This window comes from Anabrus simplex, chromosome 1, assembly GCF_040414725.1.
Source record: "Anabrus simplex isolate iqAnaSimp1 chromosome 1, ASM4041472v1, whole genome shotgun sequence".
Lineage (NCBI taxonomy): Eukaryota > Metazoa > Arthropoda > Insecta > Orthoptera > Tettigoniidae > Anabrus > Anabrus simplex.
In genome coordinates this window covers 719,247,217-719,264,194 of record NC_090265.1, presented here as the reverse complement: position 1 = coordinate 719,264,194, position 16,978 = coordinate 719,247,217, and the positions used below count along the sequence as shown (strand labels likewise).

Here is a 16,978-nt window from a genome sequence, read left to right as displayed (position 1 = left end):
TCGATGACGTTGCACTACCTTGTAGAATTTCACGTAGTTTGCTGTTTTGACAGTCTTGAAATTGCCTGGTAATTATTTGTTCAAGAAAATGTTCAGAGACCAAAACGCTAGAATTTCAGAAATATGCTGGTAGGTGTTAGCTGGTGAGGTGCAAGATATGGCAGACAACAATAGACACGTCTGTTCCGTAGAATTGCTGACATGTTAAAGCACCCTGGGTACTCGGTGTCTCTTAAAATCTATAGCAATTGAAGGGATGTCAAACGCGTTGTGTTGCATGTGAAGGAGTAGCTGGCAGAGGAGTGAGGATTGCTTTTGAAACCATGAGCCAAGCTACTTGTATCATTCTCTGATTCAGCTAGGTTTGACACGGTAATTTACTTGTTACATGTCGTATGTAATTTACTAATTATTTCTTAAATGTTTCATACTAGTTTTATATTCAGATGTGAAAAAAAAACTAATTTTCTTTTGAAAATGATTAATACAGTAGAACCTCGGTAATTTAGTGTCGGTTAATTCCAAATTCCGCCTAATTTGAAGAAGCTCTCGTTTCCGGAAGCATGAGGTATGGTTTTGCATGTTATTTAAATTGTTTAATAAAAAAAAAATAGATAATTGGAAGAACAGTGTCACTCCCATTACTGAAATTCAGACTTTTAATTCAATACTGCCTTGGCAATGGCCTCCACGGTATGCACTAGCCATGCGTTTTGGTGGGTGTGCTGTGTACCAGAGCTGATGAGCCCAACTTAGCACATGGGGGCAAAACGCTGGCAACCAGGAATGAGTTGGCTGGAAAATTTATGTCCAATAACGGACCATTTATATTGGCTCATATTCAATTCATATGCTCCAAACAGTATTGTCAATGCCGATGAAACTGCATTGTTTTTTTAATGCCAAGCCCAGCCGTCTTACGGTTCTAAAGGAGAGAAGTGCCAGCCGGGAAATCGTACAGGGGTAGGGGTCATTGCACTGTGTTGCAATGCACACGGAAGCAACAGACTTCTTCCCTTCGTCATAGGAAAGTTTGATATGCCACGATGTTTTAAGTGCATCGGGCACTTTCCGTGCAAGTACAAGACATCTAAAAAATGCAAATAGTACAGTTATCCAAAAAAATTAAGCATTTGCACAGGGGAGCCAGCATAATTTGTCCTCGTTTTTGAATCGTGTGTTTCTTTCGTTGCATTAGTTTAAGTTTGTCAGTGATTTATCCAAATTAATTTTATATGAACATTGTAGATGCATCTTGTTGGATACATTTTGGAAATAGTGTTTTCCGTGGCATTTGAAAGTTTTAAACTGTGAATCAAGATTAAAGCATGCTGTAACAGGCCTTAGAATATTTTGTGACGTAGCAAGGGTTGGCACTTCTGGACTACGAGTTGGTGGTTAATTCGAAATCACGTAATTCGAAGTCTAATTTTTGCGTCCCAGCGACTTTGAATTAACTAGGTTTTACTGTATAAAGATTAATTATATAACATTTTAAACTATAATTTATTGTCTTACATGTTGCAGCACAAAATCGTTGTTGTGTAGAGATCATTTATACAGCTGTGTATAAACAGACTCTTTCTTTCTTTCTTTCTTTCTTTCTTTATTTATTTATTTTTTAATTTTTTTAGCCAACATAGGACTACTTTAGCCAGGTTTATGGAGGTTTTTCTTATTTTTGTCAGCCCAGTACTGTTTCATCCTTTCTGAACATAATTTTCTTTCTGCTTCTGGAATCAAATCTTCCTATTCTCTATTTGCTGATTTTTGTCTGTAGTCTAGTGTTTATATTACACATATTAAAAAAGATTGAGAAACATGTTCTTATGTTCATATTGCAGCTACCTATATAGTAGCAATTGATTTCAATTTAATTTCAAATTTTTTTTTACTGTATCTGCATTCATATATGACTGGGCGGGAATTGTGATTGAAGAAATATCATCTACTTACTTTTGTGAATATGGCAGCTTGCAAAATTCCTGTTAAAGTGCTCATACATATTTGGAAGGAAATATTTATCAAAGCCTTTTTTATTTTCATAGCAATAACCATCACAAATGTTTTCTTGTAATGTTTATGTTTGTTTCTAGGTTTTGCCATACTCTACTAGTCTTTATGTAATTTATATGTTGCATCAGAAAAACAGTTTATGCCCATAATTTCACAACCCTGAACTTGACTGTAAATAGCAGTCACCTTTCAGCAGACCATTTGTGGGAGGTTATTTCTTGTATCAGTAGATAAAGTATTCTTGTAAGTTTTACACAAAACATACCAGTAATTTGACTTATTGTTAGAATCTGTTGTTTAATGAAACAGGCAGAACTACTTAGACATCATTTGTTTGAGATTAGAGTTCTTGAGTCTGTGATACACAGGAGGATGCTAGCTCAAGCATCAACTCTATTTCTTCTCTTCTTGTGATCATATAACCTGTGAATTTTCCATTTCAGGAAGTTTATGAAAATATCTGAGAGCTTTAAATAATGCATGTTATAATATTTTTTTGTTCCACTTCTTTTCATCATTGCAAACATTCTGTGTTTATGAATTCTTTGAATACAGGAGAAATTTGCAAGGTTTGTCGACCAGGTTCCAGTTGGTTCTTGTATTCATCGTCACACTGGCTGTAAAAGCCTCTCCTGTGATATTATTCCATGTCCATGTATAGGGAAGACTTCCAGTTCCATCCACTGGAACAAAATTGAGTGAGGATACTCAGAGCCCTATCTCACTATTCGGTTTTCTTTGTTTGGAAAGTCCACATGTGAGCCTGATGGTCTAGTAATGCACATAAGTAATGCTCATTCATGTGCAGCAATCGGTTTATGTATGGGAGGGCAAAAAAGCCAGACGAGTCGACTAGATAATAAGGGTAAGGGTGAAATGGTGGTTGAAGAAAGGAGAGCATGTGCACTGTCACACAATCAGGGCTGTTCAATTCTTGCCAGTTGAACTGAAGCATCCGTTTGTCATAGATTTATATTCTATTCAAAACACGGTGACTTCACAGAGGTGCCAACTGTTGCGGATTTCCCCTGACGATTACGGCATTACGGTCCAAGGGTAAATTATTACGGAAAAGCGACTTTATGAGGAAAATATAATTTCTACAGAAAAAATAAGGAAACGAGGAGAATTAAATCTTTTCGAGCATTGGTACTCGACTCTCTTCGTTTCAAATTTTGTGTGTTGGCAACGATACTTATTCGATCGTCACTTCCTTTTGCTACCCATAAGCGTCGTGAAATTAATTGTAAATGAAGTAACTCTACTCTCCTATTCACTAAAAAATGTAATCTTGTATTATTGCAGTATTAAGTGTACCTGCCATTAAGTCTCCAACAGAAAGAGTTTTGAGTGTTAATAGGAAAAAACAGAATGACTTCAGGCCTACAATAATCACATCTACACTGGAATTGCTTATTGTTCATAAGGTGAAAATGTCCTCACAGGGGGGAGAATGCTACGAGAAAAATCCCACACAAAAGCACCTGCTGCGTGGGGAAACAATTTACAAAGAATGTTTTATGACAGAACTGACAGGAACTGTGCAAATTTATGGTGTAATAGGACATAGAATAGATTGTTGTTGGGAAGGACAAAGAGGGTGTCATTATCCAGAACGGATGAGTGTGCTTTGGATTTGACTCCAAAATTTTTTGCAGGTAGGGGATAGGAATTACGGAAAAACCATTTCACAGGTTGGCACCTCTGACTTCATTATTTCAGATTCAGAGTCCCATCCCATTTTAAAATAATTTAGAAATTGAAGTATTTCAGCTTTATAAGCCTTTTTGAGTTGTGAAATTACCAATGTTTCGCCCCAGTGCAGCAGCAAGCTCATCGGTTGGATTGCCACACTTTTCTAAGATTATGACGGCTAGTGCACGTTTGAGACACCACTGCTAGCTGCCTGTGTAGGACAGTGCAGTGACAGTGCACTAGCATTATTGTATATGCCTTTCTCTGGCTTTTATATCAAAACGTACATTACGGTTCCCTTCTTGGAACTTAATTTTTAAAATTTAAAAACTTATTTTCGTTATTCCTGTGCTCTTGGGAATAAAACGTTTTCCAAAACTTCAAACACACTTCGCCATCAATCAGTGGATGAATGAGTAGTTCCAAACACAAACCAGTTTCCTTTTTGTGTGAGAAAACCATGCCACTATGATTCATAGCAGATGATTCCCCTAGGAATACTGGAGGGAACAAGGAACAGACGTGCTACTTCTTAATAGGCTTGAAAAAAGTATGGAGAAATATGGGTAGAAAATGATGAATATTTTCATATCAGGGTTATGCACAGATTTTCTTGTATGTAGAAAATGAATGGTGTAAAAGGGCTGTACTGTAACTACTTTCATCTTGTATTATTTGTAGTTGATTTTAAGATGTGAACATTCCAGATTTTCCCTTTATACTAGGGCAAGTCAATAAGTATCTGCAATTTTGCTTTGTCTTTAGGTTGGCTCTATGGCATTGTGTGCTCACCAGTCGCTAGATGGCACCATTGTCTACATCTGTAGTAGGTTTCAGCGTTATCAGATCAGTACAGCTTGCGCTGTTGCGACGTAAAGATGCCTGCGTCACACACTGTTTGCACCAAGGAACAACAGCGTTCTGTAATCCGTTTTTTGTGATTTGAAGGTGTACCAGGAGTGGAAATTCATAGAACAGTCACTCCTCTGTTATTTAGTATCATATCACACACTTGTTCAATATTGGCGTCAGTTACGGCTGCAGATGGACGCCCGGATCTTTCCTTATCCTTCACGCTCATGCGACTCCTTTTGAACTGTTCAGTCTACTGGTAAACACTTCGCTGTGGCAAAAAATTGTCCCTGTATTGTGCTGAAAGTCTTCTATGAATTTCCACTCCTGGTACATCCTCAGACCACAAAAAATGTATTACAGAACGCTGTTCTTCCTTGGTGCAAACAGAGTGTGGTTTGGCCATCTTTACATAACAACAGCGCAAGCTGTACTGATCTGATAATGCTGAAACCTGCCACATATGTAGACAATGGTGCCATCTAGCGGCTGGTGAGCACACAATGCCATAGAGCCAATCTAAAGACAATTAAAGCAAAATTGCAGATACCTATTGACTTGCCTACGTGCTTATACAGGTTGTCTCACCTAACTCTTGCTACCTCAGATATTTTTGAAATGTAACAAAATGTGAACAGTCTGGTTGCACTGGTATGTACCCATGTCAAGAGGCTCACGCAATGGGTAACTGTGCACCAGAAAATTGAACAGATATCACTTTCAACACAAAGTTTTATTGTTGTAAATGGAACATGTATGTTGTTTCTACCAAAGTGAAGAGACTTGGTTTCATTTTTTTAAACCTCATGCCTTCTGAAATACGAAGACTTTTAAAGTGTGACACTTTTTCTGATGTTATGCAACCTCTGTATTACTATCCTCAGAGCAAGGGTTGCTTGCACTGTCCCAGAAGCCTGCAGTAAACAAATCAATATTGGTACAGCACTTTCTAGTCTCCTGATCTGGCCTGCTGTACAGCTGTCAGTATCAGACAGGGAAAGAGTACATGCTGTAATGCATTTCACGTAATTTTCGTATTGATACATTGAACCGTGTTTTGGTGGTTTTTGTTACATTTGATTTTGTGTAGAGAATTACTAGACATTGTTATAATGTATGGCAGCTGTCACAGAAGCAACCACGGCTGTGACACTGCACACTGATTGCTACCCAGATCGATGGTGTCTTTTACTTTGAACCATTGACAACAGCTGCACAAGTCTCATAGAAGCAGGAAGCTGGGCTCGCAGGAGGTGTCAGTGTACAAACACGGTAACTAACAAAGGAAACTAAATCAGTCTTCTGGGTGCTGTAATGCACAATCCAGAGGTGAGTGCATGGCAGATTGAACATGAAAGTATGAAGGCTTTCACGGCTGGAGTCAATATAATCAAAATCTTTCAGGCTATTCTGCCGTGTTCCACTCCTCTCATTCCTGCCAGACGTTTCGACTACTGCTGTTGAAACGTCTAGCAGGAATGAGAGGAGTGGAACACAGGAGAATAGCCCGGAAGATTTTGATTAGATTGAACATGGTTCTTGAATAAGCTGCAGTAGTGTGTGTAGAGAATTTTGCTTAGGCATAAGTTTTATCTGTTCCATATGTCACTGCACCAAGAGCTGTATGGGAACGACTTCTTTGAATCCTGCATTGCATTCTGCTGTTTTGTACTTCAACAGTTGCAACATCATACTGCATTCCTAAGTGATACTTTGTTTACCGATGAAGGCTCGTTCACAAATCATGGTAATGTGAATCTATCTAACACGCATAACTGGTCAATGCAAAATCTTCACTGGCTTTGCGCATTTGCTCGTCAACACTAATGGAGTATCAGTGTTTGATGGGTATTGTTGGCAACCATATTGTAGGTCCCTATTTTAAATTCTTCAAGACACTGCACCCTTTCTCATGGAGGACGTGGGATTGGAAATGTGTCTATCAGTATGGATCCCAGCATGATGTGTGCCCAGCACACTTTGCACATGTTTCCAGAAAAGTTGTGGATGTATAGTTTCCAAATTGGTGAATAGGACTGGGGGTGATGGTCCTGTGAGATAACTACTTGACTTGACGCCATTAGACTTATTTCTCTGGGGCGGAGTGAAAGACAGTGTGTTTTGGGAACTCCCATTAACACTAAAGAATATGCAACAACTTATTACTGAGGCATGTACAGCAGTGTCTGTACAACACACACATGATCACTGGCTTCAAAAGTGTATTGGTGCAAACGAAGGTCACTTTGAACTTTTGCTGAAGTGACACAGTTTCATCAGATGAGATGTTACTGGTTATTTGCGATTTCCATGCTGAACGTAATTTACCAGCATGAAGTTTCTTTAGGCTATAGGCCACTAATACCAATATAAATGGTCCATTATTAGATATTACAAATTTTCCAGCTAACTCATTCCTGGTTGCCGGCGTTTCGCCCCAGTGTGCTAAGTTTGGTAATGAGGCAAAAGTCTCTCTTAGTGCATTGGCACTGCCGGTGGCTCCAAGTAGCCTATGCAGTGGCCTCCACTCATGCGTCTTGGTGGGTGTGCTATGTACCAACTGATGAGTCCAACTTAGCACACTGGGGTGAAATGTTGGCAACCAGGAATGAATTAGCTGGAAAATTTATAATGTCCAATAATGGACCATGTCTGTCTGTTAGGTCATCAGCCCAGAGGCTGGTTGGATCCTCAGATAGTACCACCAAAGGTTATGCAGTTATAGGGAAACAGCAAAACCAATGGCAGAGCCCAAATGAGGTGTACTAGGCAAGATGAGGAGCGAGGTAATTTGCCATTGCTTTCCTCACTGGGCCAGAATGTGCCACTGCAGCACGACTGACCCTATGAACAACACCTTTCATAACACTCGGACACTGTTTGTGCTCCAAATGTCTTACTCAGCACCACTCATACGCCAGCAACTTCCATATTGTCACAGCCATGGATGAGACTGGGACTTCAGTGGAAGCTACACTTTGCTCTGGCCTGTGCCAAGAGACGGATACTTAAAGTACTGCAACCATCAAGAAATGGCAACAGGCGGAATGGACCATTTATATTGGTATTATAAATTTACTCATTGGGGACAAATATATTTCAGGTTCCCTATGGGAATCAACATCCATAATAGGCCACTAGTAATTATGCTTAAGGAGGTAAAACTAAGTCTGTTATCACTAATTGTACCTCTAGTTTTCAGTTCACTAAACAGAACATACATGTTTTATTTTAGAAAATGTAACTTTGTGTTGAAAATTATGAGTGTTCAGTTTTCTTGACTCTGCATACCTTCCCATCATACGAGCCTCTGACATAGATACATTCCTGCACGACTAGAGTTTTGACATTTTGTTTCATTCCAAAAATATTTGAGTCTTAGAGTGGGGTGGAACATCCTATATATTATTATTATAATCAGTGACAAGAAAGGCATAAAGTAAGTGTTTTATTACAGTTATTTGTACAGAGAATCCTAGTAGATGACCATTTGCGATGTATAGCATTGTGAAGATATGCATCACATGGAGTATGGTGTATAATGATATGACTGATAACTTTCATCATTACATGTAAGAAATCAAAGCCATTTCTTAACAGTGCTGTTGGCTTGATACAATTCATCGAATTAAAACAGTCTTTATCAGCCTCACTTTGTCAAAATCTTTTAGTCCAGTATCGACTTTCGGAAACTGCATTCGATCTTCAGTGGATGTAGTCAAAATTAAAATGTTTAAAAATATACTAAAACCCACATAAGTGTGTTGCAATGATTGTAAAATTATTTGTATAGGATGGACTGACTGAACATTTGCTCAGCATTATCAGGAACACCCTAAAGCAATACAATATAATAAATATTTGGCTTTTGCAGAACATATTTACAGCAACCACCACAAATTTAGGGCATTGAAAAAGATTCGGAGGTAATCTATAAAGATAATTATGGAGTAGAATTGAATGATCATGAGATCATAAAAATTTCTTGGCGCAGAAAAAAGGATCCAGATAAAAATCTTAAACGAAACTGCTGCAGACAATGTACTATTTGCAACCTTGTGATGATGCTGTAGATGTTTCGTAGTACTTGAGTAACAGATGATACTACATATTCAGTCATTCCTGTCACGGCAAGGCATATTTTAACTGTAATATTATCGAGCAAGTTGGCTGTGCGGTTAGGGTCACGTAGCTGTGAGCTTGCATTCGGAAGATGGTGTGTTTGAATCCCACAGTCAGCAACATTGAAGACGGGTTGTCAGTGGATTTCCCATTTTGACACCAGGCAAATGCTGTACCGTAGTTAGGCCACGGCCGCTACCTTCACAATCCTAGCCCTTTCCAATCCTTCTGTCTCTAACACCTTTGATGTATTGATGTGACGTTAAACAAATACAAGAAGAAAGAGAATTGTAATATTCATTTGGATGTAGCTTTTCTCATTAGGTTTTTTTGTTTTGCAGCACATTGCCCTCAACATTTTAAAAATCTTGACACCACACTTACATGAATTTTAGTATATTTCTAAACATTTCAGTTTTTACTAGATCCACTGAAGATGGAACATACGGTAGTTTCCGAAAGCTAAATCGACTAAATGATTTTGACAAAGTGTGCTGCTATAGACTGTTTTAATTCAATAAATTATTCTGTAACAACCTCAAGAAGCTTGTTCATTTCTTTTTGCTTGTGGCTTGGATGTATGCCTTCCACTTCCTGTAAAGTCAACATGCTGTGAATTGGAAATATTCTTGTGGATATAATTATTTTTAGTTTGTACAGGATCAGCTTACTGCATGCACACCTTTCTCTTGCTGGTTCCACATAGTTGAAGTAGAATTGGAATGCTCTACTTAGTACATACAGATCATTCAAAGTGAAACTGACTGTATGCAAATTCTGAGGTTATTGAAAAAATATCAAGTATGTGAGGTATTATTTATTTATTTAGCATATGGTTACAGGACTAGAAAGTAGAATAATTAACAATATTCAGCCGCAAGGTGCCAATATCTTTTCCTAACAAAGGTACCAAATTCACAGCTTTGGAGCTGCACACAAAGTCCATTCAGACACTTGATTAAGGATGATGGAACCATTACAAGATCTGCTTGTGTTTCCTGGTGTGAGTACAGCAGCCATTTAGTGAGGACATGTTCCACAGTTACAGTCGGTGAGCTCCTGAACCCATCTTATAGAGCAAATACGGCCATCGATTGACCATGTTTTGTGTGAAAATTTTGTTGAGTATGAATGGTTGGTAAACAGCAATTTCGGTGAGAATTGGAAATATTCCTTGATGTGCAGTATTTTTTTAACAAAAGCGAGGAACTCAACTCGTCATATTTGTCTGGTCATACTCGTCTTTATCAAAAGGCAAGTTCTCCTTACCACATCATACTGCCGATTGCAAATAAACTTATTAAGTAGTAATCAGCTGAAAGAGTAAAGGCTAATAAGAGATAAGACATGGCAAACTGTGCATTGTCTGGTGATGTCCAACGTAGGTCATGGAGTTGTGATGGTGCGTCACTCCAGACAGTGATGTGCACAGTTCAAGGGCTCCCCTGCTTAGAAGGAAATTGTTCAGCAGAACTGTGCACTAAAATGTCCAGAGTGTTGACTTTGTGGTGGTAATTATTGTTTTTAATGATCCTCTCTTTTAGTTGAGTGGAACAGGCTGGTGATATATCGTACTTCGTTTCAGACAGTGATTTGGAAAGAGACATTGCACCTCTGAAAGGCCATATATTTGTACAAAGTCACTACGGAGCCAGCTGGACTCTATGCAGACAAGGAATTAGTGTTCCCAGATTAATCCCCTGATCTCTAACTCATTTTCTTGCCTCTAGGGCATAAGTGTTGATATTACAGTCAGTGGGTTTCTAACAGGTAGGGCCTTGTACTGAGTTAGCAGAATATGAGTTGCATGGTGCATCCATCCCAGCTGCAGTGTTGGCCAAGCCAGAACAAATTCTGAGCTTCATAATAACTATGAGTGTGTTATCATTCAGAGTCAAACAGCTTATTTACAATAGTTTGTTACAAAACCTATGGCTAATAGTGGGCCAAAGTATTCTATTACAATTTGTTTACGAGTACAAGATCGGCTTTTGTTGTCAGGCAATTATTTTCTTTTAAAAAATGGTCAAGCTCAAAGTTGTACTGCGATTCACAAATAACAAATCTTGTGAAACAGAGAATTATTCTTTTTCTACCGCTTTCCCACATCTGTGGGGTCGCAGGTGCGAACTCCGTCGCACATTGGTTTTGGCCCTTTTTTATGGCCGGATGCCCTTCCTGATGCCAACCCTATATGGAGGGATGTAATCACTATTGCGTATTTCTGTGGTGGTTGGTAGTGTGTTGTCTGAATATGAAGAGGAAAGTATTGGGACAAACACAAACACCCAGTCCCCGGGCCAGAAGAATTAATCAAAGGCGATTAAAATCCCCGACCCGGCCGGGAATCGAACCCGGGACCCTCTGAACCGAAGGCCTCAATGCTGATCATTCAGCTTATGAGTCGGACCTTGTGAAACAGAGAATGTTTGATATAATAAGCAAAGATGATGACGCACAGTGTGCTCACGGGAGGAATTCTGAACAACATTCGGTATTATAAAATTCCCCATACACAGTCTCTTTGGTATCTTTCTGATGGTAATTCCCTTCGACTGTACAAATGAGTGGAAATGTTTGGAAAATGAAGGAAAACTGTTCCAAGATCTCCTTGCGTGACACGGGTGAGTTCATGTGTTTTTAAGTGTTTCGTTTTTTGTAATATTATTAAACAGTAATTCTAGTTTTTAAGTTTGGTAAAGTGTGTATTTGTGCTGCCATCTCGCTAAGAGTACAGGCTGTGCAGCCCAGGCAGCCTCTGCCATGCACATGGGAAACTCATAATCTGCTCACCTAATACTTCTTATTTGGATATCCATTGACATTTCCACCTTCTTGAGTTCTTTGTGCCCTAGCTAGAAAGTTAGCAGAGTAAGCAACAACCTTCTACACTGTGGAACACCTGCAAAGTACAACAATAGAACTAGGGCAGGTAGCTGACAAGATACCAGAGGAGGACGAGGCATTCAGATTTTATTTTGTTACATAAAGCTACAGGTATTCAATTGCTGTAAGAAATTCAAAATGGACATCCTTGTTGTGAGGAAGCAACACATTGAAAGGTCTGTGTTTTCAGGATTCTTGTATGCAGAGAAGAAAGTGTATTTTAATGTCATGATGATCTCTTCAGGCACTTTGCTTGTTTCTGTTTTGCACCATTATTATAATTGAGTCCATGAGAGAGCAAGTGATCTACTCAGAAATTTTGTAAAATCAGAGTAATTAGAGATTTTGTATATCGTACATCTTTTGAAGAGTAAATGATATAATATGCTGGCCAATCTCATTGGATAAACTGGAGAGTGTGCGGCTCGTATTAGGAGAGTCTTGCTAAATTACAATAGATAGGCCAAATTATTGGATAGGAATGAACTAAGAAGTGATGAAAATGTACAGAAAACAACAATCAGAGCTGTGGCTTTCATTTTTCTAGTTCATCACTATGCAAAGTATGAGATAGATAAGATAAATAATTTGTGCTGCCCAAAAATGAATTAATCATAGAGTGGGCAAATATATTGTTGAGCTTTTGTTTTAAAACTAAGAAAAGTAAATATGAAGGTGGGAGAATGTTGGATAAGTGGAGGAGAGCAGACAAATTCACAGTGTAATTCAAAAAGTAAGAAACTGAAGTAGCCCATTGAGAACATAGTCTACGACAAAATAAACCTTGGAATATCAGGAGTAGCATAATGGACAATTTGTTTTATTTATCTTTCCCAAATGATTTCTGTTCCTAAATAATTTAGAACTGACAACCAGCACTATGCTGATGTGATGCCTGCATTGAATATGGTTGGCGGCAGTTTGAACTGCATTCAGTGTCCGTAAGGAACAAACACGTGCAGTTCAATCCAGATAAAGGATTTATCCAGCTCCTCCCCCTCGCACTTCCCTCAACAATACTGAAAATCTGTCCGTATGGCCCCCCAATGAGTGTTGATGCCCGCCCTCCTTATAAAGCTGGGAAGCCAGGATGAGCTTGTCAGGGGCTGATAACATGTGGATGTAGAAGAAGAGCATGTATATCTATAAATAGAGATTGTCCTTGTCCTTTCCTTCTATTTGTCCCTCTTCCTACACTGACCTCCATTGTATTTTTCCTCTTTGTGTGTTCCTTTCAATGTTCCTATCTTTCTACAAAGGGAGTTCAATATATAATACAACACTTTTTCTTTTCTAAAAGCAGGTTGGTTTTATTGAGGATTCAAATACTCTATGTTATTGCCCAATCCTTTTGCTACAATACCCTAATTTTCAACATAATCTCCGTTCAATGCTATGGTCTTAAGCCACCGTAAGGCGAGGGTCTGTATGCCTGCATGGTACCACTCAACTGGTCTATGTCGGAGCCAACATTGTGCTGCATCGATAACTTCCCCATTATCCACATAGTGCTTCCCGCTGAGTGCATCCTTCATTAGGCCAAACAAATGGAAATCAGAAGGCGCGAGATCCGAGCTGTAGGGTGAATGAGGAAGAACCGTCAACTGAAGTTTTGTGAGCTCCTGCCGCTGATGTGATGATGAAGCGCACCTCGCCCAATGACTCACCGTGCTTTTGTCCACTGCTAGGTCTCCATAGACATTCTACAAGCACCTCTGAATATCTGTGATGCCCTGGTTTTCCGCCGAAAGAACCTCAATAACTGCTCTCAGTTTGGTACGCGCCTCTGTTACAGATGCCATTTTGAAGGCAGGTTATAGCGCTGCCACCTATTGGAAATTAATGAAACGGTACGAGACGAAGCGGGAATATTCAAAGATGTCCCAAACAAACTTCCAATTTTTAAAAATTGAAATTGGCTGAGAAATATAATGTGTTGCACTATATATTGAACGCCCCTCGTATATAACATTCAGTGTCCATAGTCTAATTTCACTATGTGTACAAAGTAAAATAAATTATCCATAATGTCTTCCACTGGGTTTTTTCCCCTTGAACTTAGGGGCTACTTCAGTTCCTGCACAACGTTTTAAATCTGAACTTTATGTTTGCTAGCAGTTAGAATTGAAGTCAGAATTACATTTACTTATGTTGAGGTGAGAAAGTCCGTTCTGAGTAGATCGCTGCCTCCCACAGTGCCTTAATATTTGGCATGCAAGACACCGCTTGGACATGCTTTTTCTTTCTTTTCTGCAGCAGCTTTCGTAAAAGTGCGGTGGCAGTTCCCAGGCCGCTGTCTGCGCCCGTCCACCTGGTGCGTTAGATGTGGGTGATAGTGTGACAGTGCATGCTGCATGAAGCACGATAGGAGGGCTCCTCCACCAAGAGGCTCACGGTGACATCTACTGCATGTGTACCTCTTTTCTTCTCTTTAATTATAGATACATTTCAGGTGACTAAATCATATGCCCAAAGTTTTAAAAAAATAATTAAAAATCAGGAAAGAAGTACAAAAGTTGTTCTACCAATGTGTTTGTGTACAGCCTGTTGATGTAAAGGAATACATAATACTTTTATTATAAATTTGATTGTTAATTACAGATCAATGCAAGCATAGACACATGGATGAAAAGTGATGATGTAAATACTCTGTATTGATGTCCTTTTAGTGTATTGGTATCAGCACTGTGAGTCTTTAAACAATGACGCACAGTAATGGAAATGACCACAGAGATTATTCTACCATTTACTTCTTATCTTGAGTGTTAGAGGGTGAGTCTGCTTACGAGCTGCACCCTAAATGTGGGTTTGATTGCAGTACTTGACACATGTACTAACCATCTCTACTTGTGTTCTTACTGAATATGCTATGAGATATTCATCTAATTGCCTTCCATGTTCATATGTCTGTAAGCACCTCACAGGGCATGAAAACCACAGCCCTTGTCAACTCCTGCTCCATTTCTTAATTCCTAGATTTTTCCACATATTACCTGCTTCAGATAGCTTGAATCACGCGCATCGTACTGCTGTGATTCGGTTCGGTTTGCAATGATACTGATAGTTCTAGGCACCTGGTTTGCTGTCAACTGCCGAAAACATTCTGTTTTGAAAGATGAGGTGTTCTGTACTGTGATAATTAACAAACAAATGTTATCTTTGCTGATCAGAAACTAGGAACACTGAGATAAATCACTTATAAATAAATCTCTCTCTTTCTCTGGGTTTTGTGCAGGTACAAAGCCATTTTTGATCATGCAACAAATATCCAGGATCTTTTCACTCACTCTAGAAGCAAGGAATATGCTCCATTAAGAAAGTTCAGATGTTAAAATAAACTGTAATATTTATATTTATTTTGTCAATCTAATTCACCACTCCATTAAATAAATTGTTTTTATAGAATCCAGTAGATATTTTCTCATAATTTTTTTTCATGGAACTTGACAGTATCACAACTTTTCTTTTTCCCCCTGCATGAAGGTTTTTGCTCATTATTGACACGCTCAGGAAGGAATGAAGCATACCTCCAGCTGAATGTTTTCTGTGAACTGAGTACACCTGTGGAGCAAGTGCACATCATACTGCCACCCTTTTCCTTACTCTTGCCTTTGCAGCGTGATTCATGTTACGTGTGCAGAACTTTATATTTGTCGCCATAAAGTACACGGCCCTGGTAGGCTATCTTTCTGCTTTAAGTAACAACCAGCAGTTCTCTTTGTTACTGTGAGTGTGTTGTAAAACCAACCCAGGTGACCCTTAATGTAGCCACGTTTTAAAAGCTTCCAGCTTCTTAACTGTGTGCTGTTTTATATTCTGTGTCTCAATGCCACATACGAGTTTAATACCACAAAATCACTACACTTCACCTGATATCTCCAAAAGGTTACTCACAAACTGCATCATCGACACCTACAAGGGAATTCCTGCAACCAGTGCCTTAGCTTCTTTAGCAGTTTCATCATTAAGCTTTTGTGCACAAAAATTAGCACAATCCTGTTACTGAGACTTCTTTGCTACAGTTTCTTGAAAAGTGAACCAGAGCTATTTGGTTGTTTCCCTCAACTGAATGCTGAAATCTTTGGCTGTAGAATGTTGATGCCCTACCTTCCATTGCTGTTTCTTTCTGTGAGCATTTTGAGGTTATATGCTTTGGCCTGCATTTAGCTGAAATTTCTGTTGTTTTTTCAGGACGCATGTTTGTGAACTCCGGTATTCCTGTAGAAACTCCTTGAATGATGCTTTCCAATGAGCTGTCTCAAAACTTATTCCAAGTTTGATTCCACTTGCTCTGAAACCACCTTTGAAGTGGTTCTATTCTGCTCTATCAGCAAGATGATATAAATATTTCTTTAGGAGGCGTGGGGATGTCTTGAAGTTTGCTTTTCCATTTCTCCACTTGACTGGGGAAGGAGGGTAAAAAATGTCCACTGGCTGTTCAAGCTAGCATAACAGAAATCTAGATTGGAAGAGTCCACCAAATGTTCTAGATGTTCATAGGTCCGTCGATCAATAACTTTCTGCCTTCCTGGATCATCGCACAGGTTTGTTTCATCATGGCCTTAATGGGTTCATCACTCATTGTCACTTCTAAGTCTGAAAAGTACTATTGTTGATTCTTGAACCACAGCAGCACTGGTTCACTTGATGTTTTCACTCAACCTCTCTTTCAGTAGATTAGATTACCTCTTTTTATAAGATTTCACCCCGTCCTTGACAGCCGTGTTATTTCCGAACCTTGGTTCTTTCATACTTGTCTTGTTGTGATCTCTCTTGCATTAAATTCAGTCATTGGAAAACCCCAATCTGCAGTTAAGACTAAAGCACATGCCAATTTTTCTTCATCTTGTGTTGAAAGTAGATACGGACTACCGCTGCTCTTTTTTTTTTTTTTTTAAAGGCCTCTGACTGGGAAACATACTGCTGGTGGCATGACATTTACTCTGAAATAAAATTTTGAAACCGTCCTTATTAAGATTTCGCCACAAATTAAAAATAAGTATAACTTGGGACTCTGTCCTAAGTAACCTGAAGATCACAGTTTATTGCTTGATTAAATTTCAGTTCCATAGGTTGGCAGTAAAAACAAATGACACTGCATATGCTATATCATTGACAAGTGAGAAAGTAGCGGTTTGTTGAATTCTATAATGTTCCTGTTTTAAGCTTATTTTCCCTGACGTTCACCTATATTACATCAATTAAATCTCAGTTATACCCCTACCTTATTATTTCCTCAAAAGGTGTAAATTATATTGCAAGTTGAAGTCCATCATGTTTTGGCATGATGTCTCTGGCGCAGTTGTAAGCAAAGTAACCCCATGTGATAGAACCTTCTTTAAATTGTAAATGCCATTTGCATGCTAACCTTTTTTGTAAATAGGAAAAACCCACTTCTGTGACAGAG

At 38.9% G+C, this 16,978-nt stretch overlaps 1 protein-coding gene across 2 annotated transcripts in view; it reads left to right on the top strand.

The window, feature by feature from the left end:
* The window catches only part of LOC136857409 (arf-GAP with dual PH domain-containing protein 1), an 86,566-nt gene extending 71,662 nt beyond the window's left edge, over positions 1 to 14,904 (top strand). For both annotated transcript variants that reach the window (XM_067136059.2, XM_067136058.2), the window contains one exon: positions 13,828 to 14,904. In XM_067136059.2, coding sequence (XP_066992160.1) covers positions 13,828 to 13,904 — 77 coding nt within the window. In that variant the 3' untranslated portion in view covers positions 13,905 to 14,904. The remainder of the gene's footprint in view (positions 1 to 13,827) is intronic.
* Positions 14,905 to 16,978: the final 2,074 nt, after the last annotated feature.